The sequence below is a fragment of the Thunnus albacares genome, chromosome 11 (assembly GCF_914725855.1).
Source record: "Thunnus albacares chromosome 11, fThuAlb1.1, whole genome shotgun sequence".
In the NCBI taxonomy this organism is placed as follows: domain Eukaryota; kingdom Metazoa; phylum Chordata; class Actinopteri; order Scombriformes; family Scombridae; genus Thunnus; species Thunnus albacares.
This window is the reverse complement of record NC_058116.1, coordinates 6,824,648-6,848,288: the sequence shown is the minus strand read 5'-3', so window position 1 is coordinate 6,848,288 and position 23,641 is coordinate 6,824,648. Positions and strand designations below refer to the sequence as shown.

At 40.8% G+C, this 23,641-nt stretch overlaps 1 protein-coding gene across 1 annotated transcript in view; it reads right to left on the bottom strand.

Moving 5' to 3' along the window:
- The window catches only part of fer1l6 (fer-1 like family member 6), a 25,281-nt gene extending 1,640 nt beyond the window's left edge, over nucleotides 1-23,641 (bottom strand). Inside the window, 32 exon segments of the mRNA XM_044366069.1 lie at nucleotides 373-543; nucleotides 545-746; nucleotides 822-942; nucleotides 1,129-1,249; nucleotides 2,057-2,155; nucleotides 2,278-2,366; nucleotides 2,621-2,763; nucleotides 3,852-4,006; nucleotides 4,186-4,356; nucleotides 4,462-4,589; nucleotides 4,681-4,821; nucleotides 4,911-5,039; nucleotides 5,485-5,576; nucleotides 6,207-6,251; nucleotides 6,759-6,804; nucleotides 6,909-7,031; nucleotides 7,360-7,490; nucleotides 8,500-8,725; nucleotides 9,116-9,214; nucleotides 9,769-9,831; nucleotides 15,924-16,031; nucleotides 16,125-16,274; nucleotides 16,428-16,562; nucleotides 17,098-17,222; nucleotides 17,771-17,942; nucleotides 18,063-18,215; nucleotides 18,387-18,506; nucleotides 18,970-19,072; nucleotides 20,810-20,910; nucleotides 22,164-22,284; nucleotides 22,859-23,099; nucleotides 23,557-23,641. Coding sequence (XP_044222004.1) covers nucleotides 373-543; nucleotides 545-746; nucleotides 822-942; nucleotides 1,129-1,249; nucleotides 2,057-2,155; nucleotides 2,278-2,366; nucleotides 2,621-2,763; nucleotides 3,852-4,006; nucleotides 4,186-4,356; nucleotides 4,462-4,589; nucleotides 4,681-4,821; nucleotides 4,911-5,039; nucleotides 5,485-5,576; nucleotides 6,207-6,251; nucleotides 6,759-6,804; nucleotides 6,909-7,031; nucleotides 7,360-7,490; nucleotides 8,500-8,725; nucleotides 9,116-9,214; nucleotides 9,769-9,831; nucleotides 15,924-16,031; nucleotides 16,125-16,274; nucleotides 16,428-16,562; nucleotides 17,098-17,222; nucleotides 17,771-17,942; nucleotides 18,063-18,215; nucleotides 18,387-18,506; nucleotides 18,970-19,072; nucleotides 20,810-20,910; nucleotides 22,164-22,284; nucleotides 22,859-23,099; nucleotides 23,557-23,608 — 4,076 coding nt within the window. The 5' untranslated portion in view covers nucleotides 23,609-23,641.

Genomic DNA, 23,641 nt, shown 5'->3' with positions numbered 1-23,641 from the left:
CCAGTAGGTATTGCTTATCTTAGAATATAGTCATTAAACTCCAGGAACACATTTCACTCTTTCAGAAAGTCGGACGGGGGAAAAAACCTGAGTCACAGGAGCTAGTAGAACAACGGCTAGCTCGGAGGTGACGTCAGGCTTTGCCTTCATAAAGATTAAGGTTGGCATGAAGTCATGCCTCAGTATGTCTGCGAGTGGTCAACAGTGTGATGTAATGCATATATTTTAGTGAAGTGTTTAATTCTTATTTTGAGGAACTTTTCAGTGGCATCTGCTTCCTCTGTGTCTCAAGCTCCTCGCTCTGACGCGGACACCGTTACATATTCAACACACCAGACTGGATTTTGTTTAGAGTGTACTGGCTTCTCTTACTTTGGTTTTGGCAGCGGCTCCGGCTCTTTGCGGGCTCGACCAACAGGATTTTTTTCTGCTTCTTCAGCTATCACAAGATGGAACTCCGCCTCCACTTTCCCCTAAAGTTTTCAGAGCACACAACACACCTGTCAATCAAGGTCTCATCCAGTGTTTGTCAATTTGTATGAATCGCTGTTTGTTTTTGGTTTGTACATTATGTGTGTGTATGCATACAGTCAGCTCTCCAGACTTGCTGAAGGGCCACCAGCCTCTTGCTCTCTTCTGCTGGAAGATGGAGATTCTCTCCGTCCCGTCTGTCAACATGTCCACCTTACACGACTTGGCTGTTTTTGCTCCCCGAGGGAAACCGTGGAGGTCTAACTCCACCGTTCCTGCATACACAAACATTCAATTAGTTAAACAGAAAAAAAAGAAATGCAGAAACGTGGAGAAGCCGTCACACACACCTAGGAAGTCGTCAGAGGAGAGCGTCTCAAAGTCCCAGACCTGCATAATGAGGATGGCAGGAAGCTTCTGTTCCGTTTTATCCAAAGAGAAAATACTATCTCTCTTCTTCACCACTACCACCTGTGAAAGAGGGAGGAAAAGACAGACAGATTGAACTCAGGTATGTTTTACTCATTGTCTTTTTTACTCGTTATCTATTTGAGGTATGCTGGGAATAATATTATAGCAATTGTTTGGATTCTGGGTCATGCTCACTCCAGCAGGGTGCAGTGAGGTTTGAACCTGCATCTATCTGTCTTTCAGTACCTTCTCAGCAGGCAGGTAGTTGAAGGGGAAGACAAAGCGCCAGTTGAAGTTTCCCTCTCCAGTCAGAGAGTTGTAGTGGACGTCAGTCTCTTGTCGGTCATCCTCTAAACCTTTCAGCCAGCTACAGAGAGGGAGAAGGAGAGTGTATGAATGTCATTCTCAGGAGGCAAAAGAAGGCTAACGGCCTAAAGTAAACAATGGGTCTGACATTGTTGCAATTTAAAATTGTTCCTAAAATCAAAAGATCAGAAATAAAACCTAGCTCTGGAGGGACAAGGAGGAGATTATAAAAAATCCCTACTTTTTATCTCACCAAAAGCATGTCCTGAGAAGTATTTCATGCATGTTCTATTAACGTAAAGGACAGGTTCACAATTTTTTGAGTCTGTCTTAAAACAACAGTCAAATGCCCAAATGAACATTGAAAGAGGTTTTACTGGCTGCAATCATTCCTCCTGTTCATACTGTCCATTAGAAGATCCCCTCCTAATACTTTTACAATGTAAGTGACAGGGGACAAAATCAATCCTCTGAGTTAGTCAAATGAAGTAGATATCAGTAGTCTTTTTGGTAAAAAAAAAAAAAAAAAAGTAGGCCTGTGAATTATGTCCCCATCACTTACCTTGAAAGTGCATTATGAAGTGATCTTTTAATGGCCAGCATGAACAGGAAGAATGATTACAGCAAGAAAAGTGTGTTATTGTTCATTTGGTCACCTGACTTTTGTTTTAGGACAGACTTGAAAAATTGTGAACCTGTCCTTTAAGTAATGTAGCCCTTTCATATATAAAATACAGCCCTAAACCTTTAAGTGGAACACTCTTCTCTAAGTCTTGTTTCAGCATTACTTTTATGAGAGAGCGCAGAACTTTTGCATGAAAATCTAACAAATATGTCTTTGAAAAAGACAGAAGAAGTTTGTCATTACCCCTTGACGTAGATATCACTGGACTGTTGACCGGTCAGGAAGTTACTGTCCTCTAGAATCACATCCTCCGTGTTCCAGATGATGATTCGCAGCTCATACCTGCACACCCAAACACACACCTGTTTGTTTTTCTTTTTCAAAAACAAATATCGTTTTGTAAAGACATTAAATATTGGTTAGTATGTGATGCTGTCAGGTGCAGTTGGACAGACTGCTCTCACCCTTTGGGTTTTCTAGGTGAAATGTCCACTGGAGGTCTAGGATGAGGCAAGTCCATGGGAAAGATGTCTACCCACATCTGGACCTGACCCTACACACACACACACACACACACACACACACTCTGTTGATCCAAAGCAGTTTGTGATGCATAAGTATGTATTTTTAGTCAGATATTAAATGCTGAAGGGTTTGGCCTAGAAGTGATATTTTTGCTTCTGCTGGTGGAAAACAAAGCTTGACATACAGACGCCTGCTGCCTTTTTAAAGCAGGGTGTTTGTGGAAAAAGTGTAAAAATGCTTAGGTTATATGTTCCCTCCAGAGAGCTGTGTGCTTAGTTATACCTGGTCCATCCCAGGCCGGGCCTTGTGGAATAGAGTTCTGGTCTCGATGTGTTCTGGTACCAGTTTGCATCCCACAGCTGGGATCTCTGCCCAGCGATGCAAGACCTTCAGAGACAAGTGCTCATAGCACTCCAACGGCTCATCTGGGATATGTGCACACATTGTCATCAATATTATATATATATACACACACACACACACACCACAAGGCTATCATCATTAATTAACTTGAAGTCTATGTCATTTACGCTCACAATCCAACTGTGTCATACACCTTATAGTCGCTTTGGACAGAAGATTCTGCCCAAACAATAAATGTAAATGATACAATTGCAGCACTTTAAAACACTGGCCAAACATTTTACCTGATCTAAATACTAAGATAAAACTTAGTATTTAGATAAAGAATATTAATATGTTTAATAGTAATGTACCAAACATCTATCTATCTGTCTCTTAAAGATTAACACTGACAGAAGTGACATAACTATTACAGATGTCTGCATTGACATAGGCAATAGTTTGGCTTCAAAATAACAAAAAAAAGGCAAGCCCCAAAATACATTGACTTCAATATTGGGCACAACATAACATTTCCAAATTAGCAACACATGTGTTTGACAAGCACCCCGTCTTTTTGAAGGGTTCAGAGACCAACATGTTACACTTTGCTTATTAACTCCTTATGATGTGTATGTCCAAATCTAGCAAAGATGTAATAAGAGAACATATCAGAAGTCACAAACATTACCTAAACAGAGATGTTACCATTTAATGTTTCATACTTCTATAAATAAAGGGAAGAAGCTACAGTTAGATGAAAATATAAACTAGGAAAGAGAAAATGACAGCACAGAGACACATTCCGGTGATGTGGGAATATGCCATAGGCAAAAACATGCAGTAACTGGCAGAACATCATCCAGAATAAAACATAAGACCAGATGTCTAAATGCTGGCAAGATAGTTAGAGCACACAAAGCTCTCTTTGTGTGTTTATTGAGTAATCAAGAAATTCTCCACTACAGCATCCTTTCTATGAAACCAAAGACATGAGCAAGCATTGTAGCTAACCCCGAAATGGGAACTTTTCCTATAAAGAAGAGACACTTCAGTTGGAAAATCCTGCAAATCACTGCAGATCTGTGTCACTTTAGATGTTATTGTATAGGTGCAAAGGTTATAGTTAACTTGCATCTCAAGAGTAATATGTTGTGTGTCTGGAGCGTACCTTCATGCATGAAGAGTGTCTTGCCGGCGAAGACTTTGTCAGCCAAAGTGATGCGTCCTGGTCTGAAATGAGGACCATCTAGACCATTTTCTCTGCACAGCTTAGACAGCAGCTCTGATGGCTTCAGACAGTCTCTCCAGGCATTATAACCCTCACTGACAGACACACAAAGCGGTAAGAGAAGGAACAGTGCCTTTATTTTACAGTAAGAGTCACTCAGAATGATTATTTACCAATTAGTCAACATGGCCCTGAAGGAACCAAATGGAAAAAATAAATCTGAATTATCTTCTCCCCCCTGGTTCCCAAAGAGGAGACAAATGTCCAGACTCACAGACTGTACTCAGAAGGGAGTCCACAAGTGGCTCTGTGTCGGCTGTAGAATCTGTTCTCCAGGTCAATGCGAGTCTCTCCTATCAGGTCGTCCCCTCCCACCATGTCATAGTCATAGATTAACACAGACAGCAGAGACTCCTGAGGAAATGTCGCCTGCATCTCAAAAGACCTGAAATAATGAAGGAGAAACAATCTGAGAGGTTCTGCAGTAGGCTTACAAGGTGAAACTACTGGGGCCGCTTCTACTTTAAGCTGTAGTCAGGCAGCCATTTACCTTCCAAACACAGGGTTTAGCTGTTTAGGGATGTAGTTGTCTCTGTCTTTGATTTCATTCTTGCCAAGCCGAACAACAATGTAAGGGTCTGCCTTCCCATCCTGGTCAGCTGGGTGAAGGTTAGACGCCTGGGGAGAACATTTAAGAATATTTATAGACATCTTAAACCAAGATTGATCGTCATTTTTAAAAAAAGATCAACAACAGAGCATGGCTCACAGAGACGATGTAAACCCGAATGAGGACTTGGACCGGGCCATTAGGTGGGATTCCTCTGTTGACCCTGAAGCACTCAGTGTTCTCAGCTTCTTCCCAGCCCTCTGCCTTGTCATCAGTCAGCTTATACAGGCAGAAACGCCCCTGCAGAGAAGGAATTCACAGTCCAATAGATCAATGGTGAAGATATGTCAAGTGGGATCCTTAGAGGACGTTCTACCTAATTGTCTCACCTTGAATTTGCCAACGAACCTCTCCTGTGTCACCCCCTCTTCCTCATTGGCTTTGCCTCTGAACAACTCGTATGTATTCACCCAGTCGTCAAAAGCCCCAAACTCTGCCTCCAGCTCTTTGTTGTACAGCTGCAGAGAGCAGGACAGGATCAGTATCACCCCATTGAACTTTTCTCTCTCTGACACATTTCAGTACTAAGATAAATTGTTTGATTTAAAAAAATTGCACACATTTTTAAGATTATTTATAGTAATCACGCAAAAATTACAAAATCAATCCACGTGAAATGCTACATGTCTACAAGAAAATAAAATAGTAATTCCTTTATGCACACTAATTTGAGCTATGCTGCGAATGTCCTGATGTCACAATCTCTATGAACTATTATCGGTGATAATGGTGCACATTGTCCTGCCCTAACAGGTGCAACAAAGACAAACAGGAGTGTGAGGGAACTGCTGATAGTGGTAGTAGGAACTTAATCTGTGCTGCAGTTAGCTGTATTGTCTGAGCCCTCTTTCACTCTCACATCTACACAGCTGATAAAACCAACAGTGTTTGTGAATTGAGTACCCGTAGTGTGGCTAGTTTAGTAGGCAGACTTGGCTCCGGTGTTGCTTTTAATTTCAGTTTCCTCTTCTTGTCTCCGTCCGACTGGCTACTGACTGATGGAACAAACAAGACATATATGTTTAGTGGGAAACATGACATAGAGAGCAAAGAACTTTTATTTTTACTGTGATGACACAAAAGCGACAATCTGGAGTGCAAGAAGTGCAAGAAACTCTTAAGAGCGAGGTCTGTGATTTACACCAAGCCCCTTTCCTATTCACCAAAAGAAAAAAGAAACATAAAAAAGATGAACAGTTCCCTTTTATCATGTATTAAGTACCATCATTTGTTTGTTTCCTTTTAATGCTGTTAATCTTTCCAGATAAATACAAATCTTTCAAATGCTGGCCACCCAAACATAGAGAACACAGTGATCCTTGTGAGACAAAAGTGTATGGCACTGTGTCCACTGCTGAAAAACCAGAAGCTGGAGTTTAGCAGTGGTAGCTGCAGGGCAGATCATGCAGTGACAGAACCACACAACAAGTACTGTGCTTATATGTTACAACCTAAACTAGCCAAAACCAGAGATGCCTACAGTATATACCACTGACACCAATAAGATACCATCAATTCCCAGGATGCTAAGCAGATTTTCTCACAGAAATTTAAACAGGGGCTTTAAAATGCTCAATCCCCCATCAATGACAACAACTTTCTTAGTTTCATGTCTTTGTCCTTACCCAAGGAGTCTATTCCATCGCTGAGCATGGTGTGGTACGACAGAGCTGCAATACACAACAATGTGTGTGTGTGTGTCAGGGGCAAAGTGTTGGATAACCTTTCCTATGATCAGTTTACCTACATTTTAATTACAGACCTAAATACATATTATCAGTGGTGAACATGTTGTGTGTTCTAAAGTTGTTTTTGCAAAGATCTCCAATCACATTGTAATTAAATTACTGTTAGTCACCACCAACATCTGGTAAGGAGTAGGTAAGACATAGTTTGTTACTCTCCATTTAATACAGCTGAACTCATGATTTAGTTGTTGTCATTTACATATTTCTGTTGTCGGAAGTCAAATATTTATTTGACTGTGGCTCATAAATGCTCCCCTTTAGTCAGGCAAACATTAAGGACTCCACTACTGCACAAAGAAGTCAGCAATGTCGCTACTTTATGATCATGAGATTATCTGAAAAACAAGCATAACACAACCAGCTGTTCAGAGAACACCTCCAACATGGCTGTCTGAGGGAGGCATAATGTCACCAAAGAGGAGTTCTTACCTCTTTCGAACACATGGGGGAATGGAGAGCCCTCCCTCTGCTTGGCCTAGAACACAAACAGGAGGGCAAATGTTTGACATTTTCAAATTTTCAAATGATTTTTTTTTAATCTTTTGCAACCCTGTCTTTAACACATACACTCAGAGCTACCTGTTTCTCTACAGATGCGTAGTATTTGGACCACCAATCGATGACACTCTCTGCTGATTCGTCAGCGATGGTACGCCTCTTCCGCTTGGTGGAACGACCACGAGTGCTCTTTGGGCTGCTGTCCTGGATTTAAAACATACACACATGCAAATAACATTAAAAGAGTTGAATATGTGACCAAGAAGAACACTGTTTTTGATCTGTGCACACACACGCGTGTGTGTGTATCAGTCAACTGGTCTTAAGTTGACTGTTAGGTTGTGCAATTGGGAACAAAAGCTGTGTCCCCAACTGGCAAAATGCTGATTTTTGGGTCAGTAGTTATGGTTAGGGTTACGGCAAGTCTCCAGGAAATTAATGTAAGTCTATGTACATACCCCAAAAGATACTTAGGTAAACCTGTGTGTGTGTGTGTGTGTGTGTGTGTGTGTGTGTGTGTGTGTGTGTTCACCTTTTTCTTTGCAGGTCGAGGCTTTTGGGTAGGCGGGGCTGGAGGAGGGGCTTCTTCCTCCACAGTGATCAGGAAATCCTGATTTGCTGCTGCTCCAATGGAACTGCTCTCTCCAGCAGGCTGGGACAGTCCTATTGGACAAGACAAAGATCTACTTGATTAGAGGATCAATAATTTGTAATCAAACCCTCTATCATCATCATTATCACTTTCTACCCATTTCCAATGGGCAGATTGGCAAGGTCCACTCACTGGGCCTTTTCCAGAGCTTTCAGTCACATCAGCAGGTGGTTTTATGACAGCAATGAGATGTGACTGAAAGCTTCAGAAAATTTCCAGTAAGTGGACCTTTGGCAACAAATGTTTTATTGAACTACTATTTCCAGGGACAATAATAAACCTTCAAGCTAAATAGACATATAGTTTATGGGCTCTGCATATGCCATTTTATTGGTCAAAAAAATCAGATGTTTTAAAAAAGAATGTGGTAAAAGTAGTAATTGTTAACCATACAGAGCTATTTGGTCTAACAAACAAAAAAATCTAACAACATAAACAAGGAACATCAGGCTCAGAGGGTGATTAGAGGGTCTTGTGGTATTTCAAGTAAGTTCTTTTCTGTCTTTTACCAGAGTGTTTTTAACGGCCTGAATGTAGCTGCTCTTAAACATTATCAGAGGCATCTACTTTCTATCACTTTACTACGTTGTTTGACAATGACTAGAAGCAATAATATATCAGCACCACAGGGCTGTGTCCTCAGCACCCTCCTGTATTCCCTCTACATCCAGAACTGTGTGCTATAGAGACTACAAACACCATTGTGAAGTTTGTGGACGACACAGCAGTTGTGGGGTTGATCTCCCGCGGCAATGAGATGGCCTACAGGGAGGAGGTGACCACCCTGGAACAGTGGTGCCAGGACAACTACCTCTCCCTGAATGTGGTGTGCCAGCATGGGCCGCAAGGTGCTGGGGAGAGTTGTGCACATAGCCCAGCGTATCACCGGGTGTGATATGCCCCCCCACGCACACATGCACACACACACACACACACCAGCCTCACGAGTGTACTTGTACAACCGGAGTGACAATAAACTTGAATCTGGAATAAATATCTTGAATCTAGAACACATATTACCCTCAGGTCCTTGTGGCTCTGGTATTAGGGCAGGTTCAAGGCTGTATGTGACTTTGGGTGGTGTGTGTGTCTGTATGGGTGCAGGCGGGGCTGGGGGTGGAGTGTATTTGAAGGCCTTGAGGTTGTTGATGATGTGGTTTCCAACCAACGTGCTGCGACCAAAGGCCCGCCAATCAACAACAGTGATACTGAGAGGAGGGTGGAGGTGTTCATTCTCTGGTAACTCCTGCAGGACGATAGAACAGAGAGAGTTCTTACATTGTACCAAAGTATGTGGACACCTGAACATTACACCCATATGGGATTATTGAATTTGGAATTTGGCTGCAGGCATTTGCTTGCATTCAGCCACAAGAGCATTAGTGAGGTCAAGTACTGTTGTTGAGTGATAAGACCTGGATCACAGTCGGCGTTCCAGACGGAGACATTGTCATGTTGAAAAAAGAAAGGGCCTTCCCCAAACTGTTACCACAAAGTTTGATGCACACTGTTGTCCAGTTGTATACTTGTGGCCATGTAGTGTATGCATCTCGGACTAATAGGCTTCTAAGATGCCCCAAAAGTAAGCCAGGGTGTACTACTTTATGATACATTATAAATATTGTATTGGTCTTACCAGCTCAATGGAATCAACCAGTGTGGTGAAGTTTGGGTTGGACTTATACTTCTGAATGACGGAAGAACGCAACGTTTTCCCTGCACACTCTATGAAGACCTGGACAGAGAGAGAGGGATTATTATTCAGTTTGTTTAGAGTTTGATCCTCCTGTTTTTCATAGTTTCTTCTATTGTGTAACTGGGTATTGTGATGTTGTTTTTACAATTGTGCTTTTGTTGAATGGCCAAATAATCTAATTTGAAATGGCATACATGAAGCAGACAAAGAAATGCTTTATCACAGTTGCAACCAACCACTTTTGCAAATGTACATCATAATATACAACACACTGACTCCAACCAAAAACAGATGTAGTAGATGTGTAGATTTAGTTCAGTCCTGTAGTCAGAAGGGAGCACATCAACTAAGACAGTGGACAACACACAGGTAGACAGTGATAAGACTTGTAGCACCAGGAAACAGCAAATTAGGGTCAAATAGTGAAAGGAGAGATTAGGTTAGAATTTTAACAGAGAGAGGCTGGAGATGGAACCAACTCGCTTCACCTTAACACACCAAATAAAATTCTCATTCAGTAGCTGCAATGGTCCATTCAGTCAAATCTTGATATAGTGACTTCCAAGGAAGCAAAGACCTAAAACAGCACGTACCTGTGGGCGATCAACAGACAGTAGCTGAACCTTCTTCAGCTCCCTCAGACCCCAGAATAACACCTGTCAGAGAGACAAAACACACACACACAGGGTTAGCTTGGTGCATAGGGCTAAATAGTTACTTACATTCAAAAACAGGAAATCAATCAGTTTTCCCATTTCATGTCAGTACTATTGGGTAAAAACGTTTTCCCTCTAACCTGTCAGCTTCTCAGGAGAAAAATCAGTTTTATTCCTAAAATTGCAGTGTTTTTCATTTTCATTGTGTGTTTATATAGATAGCAGACAAAACTCTATCACACAACTTTACTCTGAACTTAACCACATCTAACCTGGCAATACTAGTTGGAAGCATAAAGTCATTGTTCATTTTGGCTTTTTAAAGTGATTTGTTGAAAATGTATATAAAAATTAAAGCTGCCAGCGGCGTTGGACTTATATGAATTTTGTGGTTTTGGGAAAACATTGGATTTGAAAGAATGCCTCACTGCTTTTCATCATTTTATAAAACCTTCCTTCAATGTGGCATGTTTACGAAGGTTTACTTTGTGAGAATGTTTTGAGGATGTTGCTTTAAGAAAAAATTCTGTTCAAAATGTGCCAAAGTGATTTTGAGAATATGTGTTTAATGTTTTGAAAATGTTTTGAAATCATAGAAAAAAGAGGCTGCAGAACTTGCCTGAGAATCATCACATTTTAAAGGTTTCTTCAGTATGAAAGTAATCCAGTGATAGTAGGCTACATTACAAACAGGACTTGCTAAACGCTAATTCAGCAGACTTTTAATGGAGACTGTTTGTTAAAATGTAAACAAACACTCAAATATTTGGTGCTACCGCACCAAGTAATGCAAAAATGTGTGAGCAAAGAAAGAGAAGAAGACTGCAGCTAGTGAACATAGATGTAAGTAATGTAACATGTTTGTTAGTAGCTGTTAGTTACTCAATGTTATCAATGTGTTGTGGTGAGAAACTGAACACTGAATGCAAACACAAGCTTTGTTTGTTTACAAAGAAATTCCACATGGAATCTTTAATTCATTTAGTCAGACTTCATGATTGGTGGCGGCGTGGGGTGGGAGGGGTCAGTTGACTTTTTTATAAGTTTGTTGTGTTCATAACATTTCAGTGACTATTATTCACAGTGTAATTAGCACCAAATTCATATTCATTCATCGGCGCGGCTGCTTCACTGTAGCTGGATACGGTTTCTCTCTGCAACCACAGGCAGTAATGAGGGTGGGAGGGCAAAGCCATCGAAATGAAATCTACACACTACATTATTCATGCTAAACAGTTTGCCATATTTTTTAGGCTGACACTAATCTTTCTGACATACATGCAGTTAAGGGACAACTGATCACAAAACTCACGGTTCGGATCGTATCACGGATTTGAGTCATGGATCGGATCATTTTATGGATCAGCCAAAAAAAAGGGGGAGGGACAAATAAAACATTGTTTTCCATATATTCTGTAAAACACTTACAGCAAGGAACTTTTGCCCATGGTCTTAAATGAAAACAACATTCAAGATGTCTAATGTTTAAATAAAATATATAAAATACTCAATGCTCAATTGTTAAATTTCAATTGCAATATGAGGCCTGATACCTTCCTCTTTTAAACATGGTAGTGAATGAAACAACATTTTGTGTCCACATCATCAAAACTTGATGATAATTTGCAAACATGAACACACGTCTTGTCCTGCAGCTTGTTGAACGAGCCACCAAAGAAACATTGACTGGGGAAACGTGCACCGCTAACGTCAGTTAGCAGCTATGTAGCTAATTAGCTGCTCAGCTGTCTGTCCATGACTTGTACTTCCAGCAGTTTGTTTACGTTGTCTTAAATGAGACATTAAATGTTGCAGTTAATCCGCAGTTCACATGCCTGCCGAACCATGGGGGGCGATCCATATGGATCATGGATCAACTACGATGCATAACACCTACACCACTACATGCAATGCAAATATTGTAGTAAATATTGTCAAGCTGATGTGACAATGAGGTCTCAAACAGAAATTATTGCACTCATTTATGCATTATGATGACCACTGACTGAGTTTTTCTGTTTTTAATATCCTTCCAACACTGACAGCAGCCTTTAACTGTCAACTAGGTCAATTTTTCAGGGGTCTGTATCACAAAGCAAGTTCAACGTAAAGGTGTTTGATGAATCAGCTTCCAAAACAAAGTAGAAATCAGCTGGTTTAGAGATCATTAGTCAGTAATTTAAATAATGTCAACATCAATGTAACTTTGCTCCAAAGATTTCAATCTTTTTAAATGTGATATGATATGTTTTTCAACCTGATATCTTTTATTTTTTAATCCAACTTTTATTTTTTAATCCAACTTTTATTTATTAATCCAACTTTTATTTTTTAATCTGATATCTGCTGTCAGGTCACATGACCTCCTCCAAGGTTGAGCTCATGATGTCATCAGTTCCGGATGTCATCAGACAGACATTTGTCAACCTATGACACATCAAAGGCAAGACGGCTTTATGATGCAAGATTGTGGATCATCAGTTTATCTGTAAACTGAGACCATTTCATCTCATTTCATCTCACAGCTGCACACAAGTATCGTGTTACAGATTCACAGTCTATCAAAGACCAAAGAACGAAGAACGAAGACCATCCTTCACGCACAACTAGCATCTACCACTACAGTCTACGACAGACATCTTACTATTTACTACCTCTGGACATTGTCTTTGTAAAAACAATGAACAGAGGAGATAACCCAAGACGTCAGGGCAGATTTGCTGATGCTGCACCATATCAGCGTCCTAATCAGCATCCCAACCGGCAGAGACCAGCGGCTGGAAGGCCTCCCTGCTGCGACTGCGGATATCTGCAGAGTTGCCTCAACATCGCTCACAGGCAGATTGCGGAATGGAACAACTGGTCCCAAACTGTGGAGCCCATGCTGGGCAACTGGTTGCTTTGTGACCAGAGGTTACAGGCCAGTAATGCCACCATAAGAAGGCTGGCGGAACGTCTGGAGTCCAAGGAGAGGGAACTCACAGAGGTGTCCTCTCTACTCCAGAAGAGTAGAGAGGACATCTCTGAGAGAGATACACTCATCTCCTCCCTCAGAGAAAGTGTCCAAAGCAACAGCATGCAGGCCGACAGCATCCAACGCTTCTGGAAGGAGGAGTGTGACAAGGTCACGGCCAGATGGCAGGCAGAAAAAGCCATACTGTTAGCTTCTGCCCAGCTGAGAGAGGACGCGCTTCTGCACAGCCAGAAGATGGAACAGAAAGAACATGAAAACCAGGGGATGAGAGAAGAGAACCCACAAGAAAATGAAGCGAAGAACGATGAGAACCCACAAGAAAATGAGGGGAATAAAGAAGAGAACCCACAAGAAAATGAAGTGAAGAACGATGAGAACCCACAAGAAAATGAAGCGAAGAACGATGAGAACCCACAAGAAAATGAGGGGAATAAAGAAGAGAACCCACAAGAAAATGAAGGGAATAAAGAAGAGAACCCACAAGAAAATGAAGCGAAGAACGATGAGAACCCACAAGAAAATGAGGACAAGAAACAAAAGAAAGCAAGACAAAAACGGGAGAAGGAGGAAAAGAAACAAAGAGCAAAAGAAGAGAAGAAGAAAGAAAAAGAGGAGAAAATGGAAAAGAAGAAAAAAGAACAAGAGCAGAAGATGGAAAAGAAGAAAAAAGAAAAAGAGGAGAAGATGGCACAGACACAGAAAGAAAACAAGGAGAAGAAAACAGGTTTTTGGGTCTGGAGACGCAAGAAGAGCGACAGAAAGGTGGAGGAAACTGCTTGTTGTCCAGCGGAGGCTGAACAACAAGCAGAACCCCTTCACCTCTCCACCCTTCCTCCCTCTCTCAATCCTCCCTCCTCTCCTCCATCTTTCTCACCCCCATCCTTCCTCCTTTCCTCATCTTCCTTTACCCCCAACTCCTCTTCCTACTCCGTTCTACCTTTCACCACTCTCCGCCAACCTCTCTCCTCACCCCTCCCCTCTCTCCTCTCCCCCTAAACCCCACCCTCTCTCCTCTCCCCCTCTACCTCTCCTCCCTCTCCCCTCTCTCCTCTCCCCCTAAACCCCACCCTCTCTCCTCTCCCCCTCTACCTCTCCTCCCTCTCCCCTCCACCTTTCCTAACCTCCTTCCTTCCCCCTTCAGGGCGGCACGCGGGCTCAGTGATCAGCACTGCAGCCTCACAGAAACACCTCCACCTGCCTGTTTCTGCTTGTTTCTGTGTGGAGTTTGCATGTTCTCCTCGTGTCTGCGTGGGTTTTCTCCCGGCTCTCGGGTTTCCTCCCACAACACAAAGACATGCAGGTCAGGCTGATTGGAAACTACTAAATTAAACCTCAATTGATCACAAATACCACATGAAAATACAAATAAAAAAATAAAAAATAAAAAAACAACAACTGCATGACTTTACTTTACTTTACTGTGAATGTCAGAAAGTAGAAGCTCTGCTGTCAAATATGATGTTATGATTTAAACAAGAGTAAAGTTCCATTCAGACAGGATGAACATCACAGGAGGAGGTGGGGAATCAAATGTTCTCTGTGCTCCTCTGAAAGTCAACTCATGCTTCCTGATGCCATTTTAACCGTGAAGAAATGACAGGATGTGCTCTGTAATAGACATGAATATCTAGCTGGACAAAGCCTAAGCATGAATATCAATACATGTTTCAGGCATAAACACTTGATTGTTATTATTTCGTGTGATTTTTTCTGCCCCCACTATGTGTGTAGGTGCACAACTCTGCAGCCAGTTAAACACACTTCAAATAAATTACTGGAAGCAAATGTGAAACTGTGCAAAAGTTCAATAATGGTGATTACAAATAAAAGAAACCACAATCATTCAGACTCATTGTTGTAAAAATGAATTAGTAGCTACAGTCAAATGGAAACTGCATTCACAATAGTATAAACTGGCTGTCAAATGACTTGTGTTATTCATGCTGGGAAGAAACACAGTATTATCTGTGAAGATCAACATTAAGTCCTCATAGGAAGCAGCTACATGTAAACAGGAACTGCTAATAGAGAACTCAGCATACATTTAATGGTGTAAATGAGCCAAAATGTAAACTAATATTGGCTGAAAACTGGGAGCAAAGACAATACCAGTCCAGACCTGTAACTGATGTTACATCAGCCCATTTCATGAGCTTTTATTGGGTCTTTCTCTCCTGATGGTTTTATGTTTTTCTGTCCACATCGGTTCCCAAATAGGCCAATACGGTATGTTGGTGTCAGCATTTTTCCATGTCATTGTTCCAACAGTGATTTCAAAGACATGTTTCTGACCTTTCACCCACATTACAAGTCAATAAGAAAAATCTACCACTGGTGGTGAACTTATATTCAAGTTTCAAGATCCAACACTGAATTATTATTATCATTAGGGACCGAACCCAAAAGGCAGAGGACTACTTACTAAATTAAAGCTGCCAGCAACGTTGGTCGGGACCTCGCACTCTGGCCTGTCTGGATCAGATCATTTTGCTTTTTAAAAATGACGGATATTTCTTACAAGTGTGGTGTGCTTTTATTTTGAAAGTTTGATTGACAGGATGAGAATTTTCTGCAGGGCTGCTCAAACCTGTGTCATCAAAATCATGCAAGTTTTGGGCCCATTCACTTGAATTTCAATTAGTAAATTGAAAACTCTTGATGAATTTGTGTGTAAAACAAATTATTTCCCTAATTTTCATCAAGTCTATTTTTAGAAAAGTAAAAACATTTAACCCACATGACCTGGTCAAAGTTTGATTGACATGTGTACTGTCAGGTGTGGAGAGACACTAAGTAACTGCAGGTGGACACAGAAAAATACTCATATATTCGAATGGAGATAGTTTTAGATACAAACTTCATTTGAACTTTAAATGAGTCACGAGACTTTGACCTACAAATCTTGAATTTACATGTTTTTTCTATCTTTTATTGTTTTTGAGATATTAGTGTGAGTTTTAAAGTCTTTTCTTGCTCTCCTGTGATTTTATAATGAGTGTGTATTGCGGAATGTTTCAAAGCACTGAGGGAGTGACATAACGAGGAGCAGAGTAGTCCTCTGCCTTTTGGGCTCGGCCCCTAAATACACACACACACACACACACACAGGCAGTCTAACCTCTAGTCTGAAGGTGCTGAGAACAGGCCTGATGTTGGCAGGAACCGTGTAGACGCCTCCTTCTTGTTCCTGTAACGCCGGCATCATCTGCTCTCCAGACATTGGAATCTACACATTTATCACAATGACTTCTCTTCATTATTACTGTTCACATTATTGCATTATTATGATGGAAGCTGAATGGTTATAGAAGTGACTGACCTGCACCAGTTCAAAGGCAGCCAGCAAGTCTCCTCCTGACTGGCTGCCACAGTGCAGTGGGCTGTACTTCAGTGTTGGAGGTGTGTAGGTGTCAGACGCCAGCTGCACCTCTGGCACCGCCACTGTGGCCCCCAGATACTCTGCCTTACCCTGCACACGGGGGGACAGGGTGTAAAGAGATGGTCACAGGGTCAGTCCAATCAGCAGCTGGTAGCAACATACTGTTTTGTATACAAAACATGAAAACCATGACTTGATCTATTCATCTGTCTGAGTGTCTAATCACAAAGATGTTAGCAGTACCAGTGCGTCGTCGTCGTACACCTCTATTTGGATGCGAGGTGGTTCCTGCTGGATGTACTGCAGCTCTCCGCTCAGCAGGAGGCGGTTCATTGGCAAACATTGATTCCATGTAGGACTGAGAGTCTGACTGATCACCTAACAGCAACACATACACACAAGAACACACATATAAATAAATCTGGACAGCGTCAGCTCTGGAGTCACAATCTTATTCACAGTAAAGAGTGATTACAACAGATAGTAAATGTTATTATTAGTCATAAACTACTCACAAGACCATCACTCATCTACTAGTCAAGTCCAATCTCAAAAGTGGAGCTTACATCAGGTGGCCACCGGCTCACTAGTTACATCCAATCATATTTATACAGTGTACACTTATGACCTGGGAGTCAATATTATTCTGCAGATAGCCTCATGCTAACATCAGCTGTTGTATCTCCCTCCATCACCCCAAAACACATAACACAACATGCCACGTGAAATGTGTCATGTGAAATAGTATTTTTACCTTTTCGACAAACTGTATCTGTCATGTTTCATTTCAATTTAAATTAAAATACTCATGGTTCATCTCTGTGATCTGAATGTAATCATAATGCAAAAGTCTAAAATAAGAACAATGATTTCAGAGGAACATTGATGACACATGCATACAGTGTGTGCTTACATTGGTAGTCTGGCTGTGTGACAGATAGGTGACTCGGGCGAATGGGTCAGACAGACCGGAGTTGTCGGCAGCAATCAGACCACGAGCCTGATACATGTGGCACCTCAACTGGAACTGATGCTGCTCTGGAGACACACACATACAGACAAGACCATGTAGTCTGGGGAAAATTTAAATCACTAAAACATATTCTTTCACTTATCACTAGTGGCATCTAGTGTAACTTAACTTTTAAGCTTTTTTGCCATACAAAAGCTCTAAAAGCTACAGTGCTGCAGTAGAATTGAGTTTAGTTTAGGAATACTTTGATAAAGAGTTAGATAAGAAGATCAATACCAGTCTCATGCCTGTCCATTAAATATTAGGCTAGGTTAGTTTAGCTTAGCAAAAAAACTAGAATACAGGGAAAAGAGCTAGCCTGGCTCTGTACAAAGATAACAAATTTATATTAATTAATTGTAATTAATATAATTAATATATATAAACAAATAAGCATATTTCCCAAAATGTCTAACAAAAATGTTTGTTAGAAATTATTAGTTTATAGTAATAATAATAATAATTAGTATTGACTGATGTTTGTTTTTCAGTTTGTGGTAAAAACTAATTTCAAAGACAAAATGACAAAAAATAACTGAAAAAAAGGGATTGTAATAATCTGTTTCTTGCTCACCTGTGCAGATCAGGTGTGTGGGAGGGCAGCTGGCATCAGCGCCTCCTGTGGCTGGAGTGAAGCCTGCAGGCAGGTTGTCCAGCATGTGGGTGGATTCTGAACAGGTTCCAAACCACAGATACACATCCAGCTTCGCTTGGACTGACAAGCCTGCAACACGCTTCCCTGGAGGCTGCACAAACACACACACACGCATGCATGCATATGCACACACACACATATCAGATTTTCTCTGCCAACCTTCCAATACTGGACGACACCAAAGTTTAAATCTCTGTTTATATGTATATACCTTCATGAAAAGTGTTATTATCTTGGCACAGTGGATTCCTTTGGCCTCCTGGTTGCTGGAGAACAGCACATCTCTGGCTCGAACCCGAGCATACGCAACACGCTTGTTGTTGCTTAGCAACCACACAAATATGTCTGGGACTGTGTGTTGGGGCTGCGGTGTGCAAAGGCATGCATGTGTGTGTAGAAGAACAAATACAATTTAAAAGGGAAACGCAGAAAAAAGTGATGTATCACACACACAGGAAAGTGTCAGGATGTGCACAGACAAATACAAACACATGCAAACACACACACACACAAACACACAGGGTGAGTTCTGTACCTCCACCACAAGGAAGCGTAGTTTTTGTATGAGTTTTGTTGTATCCTGCAGCATTTCTTTCATGCCACCAGTATTCCTCTTCCTCTCTGCCACAGACTGTGCCTCTCCTATCATAATCTCCTGCAACACACACAAATACACACGTTGTTATAATGCAACACAGCACAGCAAACACTGCAGTCAAAATGAATAACCAGCTAAAAATCTAAAGCCGCTGCAGTGTAAAACTAAACAAAATACATATTATTGTGATGAGATTAGCAGTACTGAACAGCAGTAACAGATCAAAAACAATATTTGTGCTGTTGAACAAACAAAATCAAGAGATATGACAAGATTCAAGTGCACTTTTACGGCCACATCCTTCTTCATACCTAATCTTCATGGTTCTTGATGTGTGTTGAAAATTACCCTACTCAGAGTACTGTAAGGGCATCAAAATGTTTTACTTTGTAAACTTTTTAAGATCCAAAGATCCTGGATCTTTCAGTAGAAAATGGCTGAGCACACTCATTTAAAATTTAATGAGGTGTTTTCAGTGTGTCTGTGAGTGTATTTGTGTGTGTGTCTCGGGTTTTCCCACCAGTTCCTGTTTACACATTGTGAGGCGTTTCTTGTCCAGCTGTGTCAGGTAAGTGGACTTTAGCTCCGCCTTCAACTTGGCCTCTGCTGCTGCTATGAAACTCCTGCAGAGAAACAGGACAGGCTTTTAACACATGTTTGTGAGGACATTCTCCCTGAACCATTGTCCTGATGAGACTAATCACTAGCAGGTAATAAGAAACAGCTGGTGACACCGTGTATCACTGAGGAAGCACATGTGCGTCTACACTTTTCCCAAGACAACAGTAGAGTTGAGGTGGAATTATAGTTGTGCGTCACAGTGTACAGTGGTTCTGTTGTTTTATATTTCAGCATCATATTTCCACTGTGATAGCGCCAAAGTAACACATGACCAGTGTATTGTGCATTATCATTCTGCATCATGCTTTATGCCCCACAGTTATTGTATTTCCATTTTTTCATTCAGTTTTTGATATAGAGCAATCATCATGAATACTGTTAAAATCAGTAAGCCACAGTTCCAAAATAAGGAGGGGGTAGGGGAGAAATCTGATTTCTGATCTGCTGCATGTGTATACATGAATTTACAATAACCAGTTTACCACAGTGCATGTAAACTCCCTGATTATCTGCACCATCTGGTTTCTTAAGTGCATGTAAACGCACTGTGAGCAGAAGGTTTGCAGTGGAAATGGCTTTGCTAGAGAAAATAAATGAGCATTTTTTTCAGCTTGCAATCTCCAGTGGTGCAGTGCTTCAGTAGTCTGCAAAACTACAAAGGCTACACACATAGCCTGAATGTGATGCAGAACTATAAATCTGGCTTTAGCAGCAATGGGGTGCTGTCTGTAATGAACTGAATGTTCCAAATCAAGAGAAAGAAATAAGAAAAAGAAACTCAAAACAAATGGAATAAAAAAATACTACAACTATCTAAAAACACTGACATACACTATCAAGTTTCAGGGGTTTGTAATCATCTTCCTCTCAATGTCAGACATTGGATCAAATATGTTACATCACATTTGGTGTCATGTAGTGTCAGAAGTAGAGAAGTAGAGAGATGACAAAAAAAAGATTAAAGATCCCTTCCACATATGTTTTAAGATGTGTAAAAATACACTGCTTTGAATAATTTGTATCTGTTTTGTTTTTCTCACAAAAAAGTCCTTAAAATTACATTTACTACTTTTCCATCATTCAAAAATCCAGAATAGATTAATATGCAAATATCCGTTCTCAGTCCATTCTCTGTGTAGGTGCACTGAAGGCTCACCCTTGTTTAAGTTGAGTACTGAACCAGGATTGGCGCCAAACTAGTTGATAACACAAATCATGCTCCAAGGTACGTCTTAAACTCAGATTTGAGGTGAACACATAGAAAATTTTTGCATTCTGCAGATAAATGCGAAAACAGACTTCTACTGTCAAACTCTGCGCATACATCATCCTGTACAGTGAAGCTCAAACTTCCTAGCGCCGTAACAACAAGAAAAACACATTTTTGAGTGTAGGGGGACTTTCAAATTATTAACTCATGCTTTTTTTCACATTAACTGCTTCAAACTAGAGACATGTTGTAAATGGAATCCACAACAACTGAGGCAACATACTTAACATGTCTCACAGTGGAGGGAAGATAGACCATGTGTACACACAGTCAGTTAGTTGACCACACTGTGATGAAACACTTATCTTTAAAAAATGTTAACTACATGAAGTTGTAAGGTTGTTCTGTTTTATCTTCTTTGATATTTCCAAAGAAACACCGTTTAAAGCAATGCTGTTAATATTTTCCCACTATTATTTCAGTGAAACACAAAAGGTATTGTCATGCTCTGATTAGTTTGTTTGAATACCTGGCGTCCATACAGAACTCTTTGAGAACGGTTTTGAGCAGGTGCTCCGCCTCTGGATCTTGCTTTTTGTGAAGCTCAGCTGCACTGGCCACACCCTCCTCCTAAAAGAAAAGAAACATTTTCTTTTATTAGGATTGCAGTGGAAGCTATACATAGCCAGAACCTTTACAAACTGTTTCATTAAAATTACATCACTGATCTAACACTAATACTGTACTGTCTTTCAGAGTTTGTAATGACTTTTCACTATGGATGAATATGAGTAGCCGGAAGTAAACAAGGTGCCATGCTGTGGCATTTTACTTGTAAACCAACGTATAACACAGTAATGTTAAGGATCTCACTATTTAGCTACTTTAGCCAAGAAATCTGTCAATAGGCAAAGTGGTGCTTTGAGTTAAATGCAAATACCAGTATTCCATACTCACAATGACAATGTTAAGCAGGTATAACATCTTTGTTTAGCATGTTAGCATGCTAACATTTGCAAACTAATACTAAACATACAGTACAACTGAAGATGATGGAAATGGCATTAGTTTTGCAGGTTTTTTGTTATAAACTGAAGTAGGTATTTTGACCTGATGGTGGCGCTAGATGCAAAGTCAAGATGATCAACAAAGTTATTACAGTTCATCCTGAGGGGAACATGAATGTTTGTACCATTCATGGCATGTATGTTCATGGCAATCCATTTAATAATTGATGAGATATTTCACGCAAAACCCAATAATGTCACCCTCATAGTGGTGCCACGGAGAAATGGGATAACGATCATCAAGGTTCATCATCTGAGAACCATGCTATGTCTGTACGCAGGTTTGCCAATCTGTCTTATACATTTTTTGATATTTTACTACATAAGAGAAAAAAATGTGTGCTGGTGGCACTACGTGATCACCAAAACCTTTTTTTTTTCCCTCTGGGAACCATAAATATCTATGTTTACCAAATTCACACAGAAATCAATCTAGTTGTTGAGGCATGTCAATAAGCCATAATTGTCAATCTGCTGGTGGCACTGTAGAGGAAAAGTCAGGGGATCACCAAAGTCAGTAAGTAGGATTCATCCTCCAGGGACCATGAATGTTTATTCAAAATTTCAGTGCAATCCGTCCAACAGTTTAAAATGCTTCAATTTGGACCTAAGTCTTGAATGACCAGGCCTGACTTTGCCATTGATACAGCAGCTTAGCAGGAGGGAAATACAGGGAAGTTGGTTCATGGAATATTCAAATTTCCATATTTGAGGCAAGGACAAAGATCAGTTGTTGACATACTGACAAAATTCTGTGGAAAAAAAGGTGTGTGTGTGTGTGTGTGTGCGTGTGTGTGTGTGTGTGTGTGCACATACAAACAGCACAGCTATATTCTCCAGCATGTTGGAGTTGTAGAGCCGATAGGTTCTGTCCTCCCAGTAACTCAGCACATTAATGCATGGCTTCTGTTTCTCCAGGGGCAGATACATGTAGTGCCTACAAACGCACACATGTATATGCACAAAGTTATACACATGATGAACTGGGACACTAGAGAAAATACTGTACAGCAAGTAATACACATGCTAGACACTTCACTGACTCATGAGAGACACTATAATAACATCACTGACCATCTATCTGCCTTCCTTTTTCCTCTCCTACTGGCAATAACTAACTTTAATATGGTAAAGATAGCTGATAGAATCAATAATATAAAATATTTAGATTTACGTGTAGCACTCCAGGAGTCATGTAGTCCAAACAGAGTCTTATTTGTTAAATCCTGGAAAATTTAATTTGGATTGAAACTCTCAACAGCCCTATTTTCCTGCCAGTGCAAAGCCAGCAGTAGTGCAACAAGGACGGTACAGCTGGGGTTGAATTCATGCAATGCAGCTTGGGCACTGCTGAGGGAATTTGCCTCATTTTATAATTGCAATGATTGGCCTGAGGGAGGGCTGTGTCCAAGACAGTGTGCATAAAGCCCACATAAGACAACACAAAGAGAAAAACTTCTTCCAGGTTCAACAGAGCGTCAAGAATCAAATCCAAATAACAATGACTCAACCTGTTTCCTTCAACGATAAACGGTTTTTCTGGAGGTGTGGTGGACTTGGAGGTCCTGATGATGTCCTGAGGGTCTCTGGGTAGGAGGGGGGAGGAAGGGGAGGAGGGGGAGCTGAGTGGAGAGGTACTAAAAGTGTCACTGCTGTCTGGGACGTCCAGCGCCTTTCTCCTTCGACTGAGAGCAGGACTGGTGCTGCTGAGGCTGGGCTGCCCTGCAGGCTCCAAGACATTACCATAGTGACCTGAGAGAGGAAAAACGATGAAGAGAAGTGCCTCTATTTGTATCACTGGGCACATAAATACAATACTGTAACACAGAACAGGAAAGTCAGCAACTACGTAAGCTAAAATAGAACAAGAGAGAACAGATACAGGGGGGAGATACAGGGGGGGAAACTGGTCTGAAAAAGAAACTAGTGCCATTAGATCTCAGGAATAGAAATTAAATCTACTCTGCTGTGATTTTACTTTTGGCTTCAGTGGTAATTATGGCGTGGACAAAATAACAGAAACACTTATATAATGCATCCCCCAATTCAGCTACTGAAAAAATTGCTTCAGAGTTGACCTTTTATACTTAACATTACGCAGTCCTTAAAGACACTGCTTGTTACATCATTATTGTATTAGATTACTAAAGTATTTCTGTTAAAAAGAAACACTTGTAAAGGAGGCAAAAATTAAGATTTGGTGACTCACCCAGAGAGAACTCGAAGCTGATGGGCCGGTCTCCAATCTTCCTGTCAATCATGGTGGCTTCAAACACTGCCCCAAACAGCAGGAA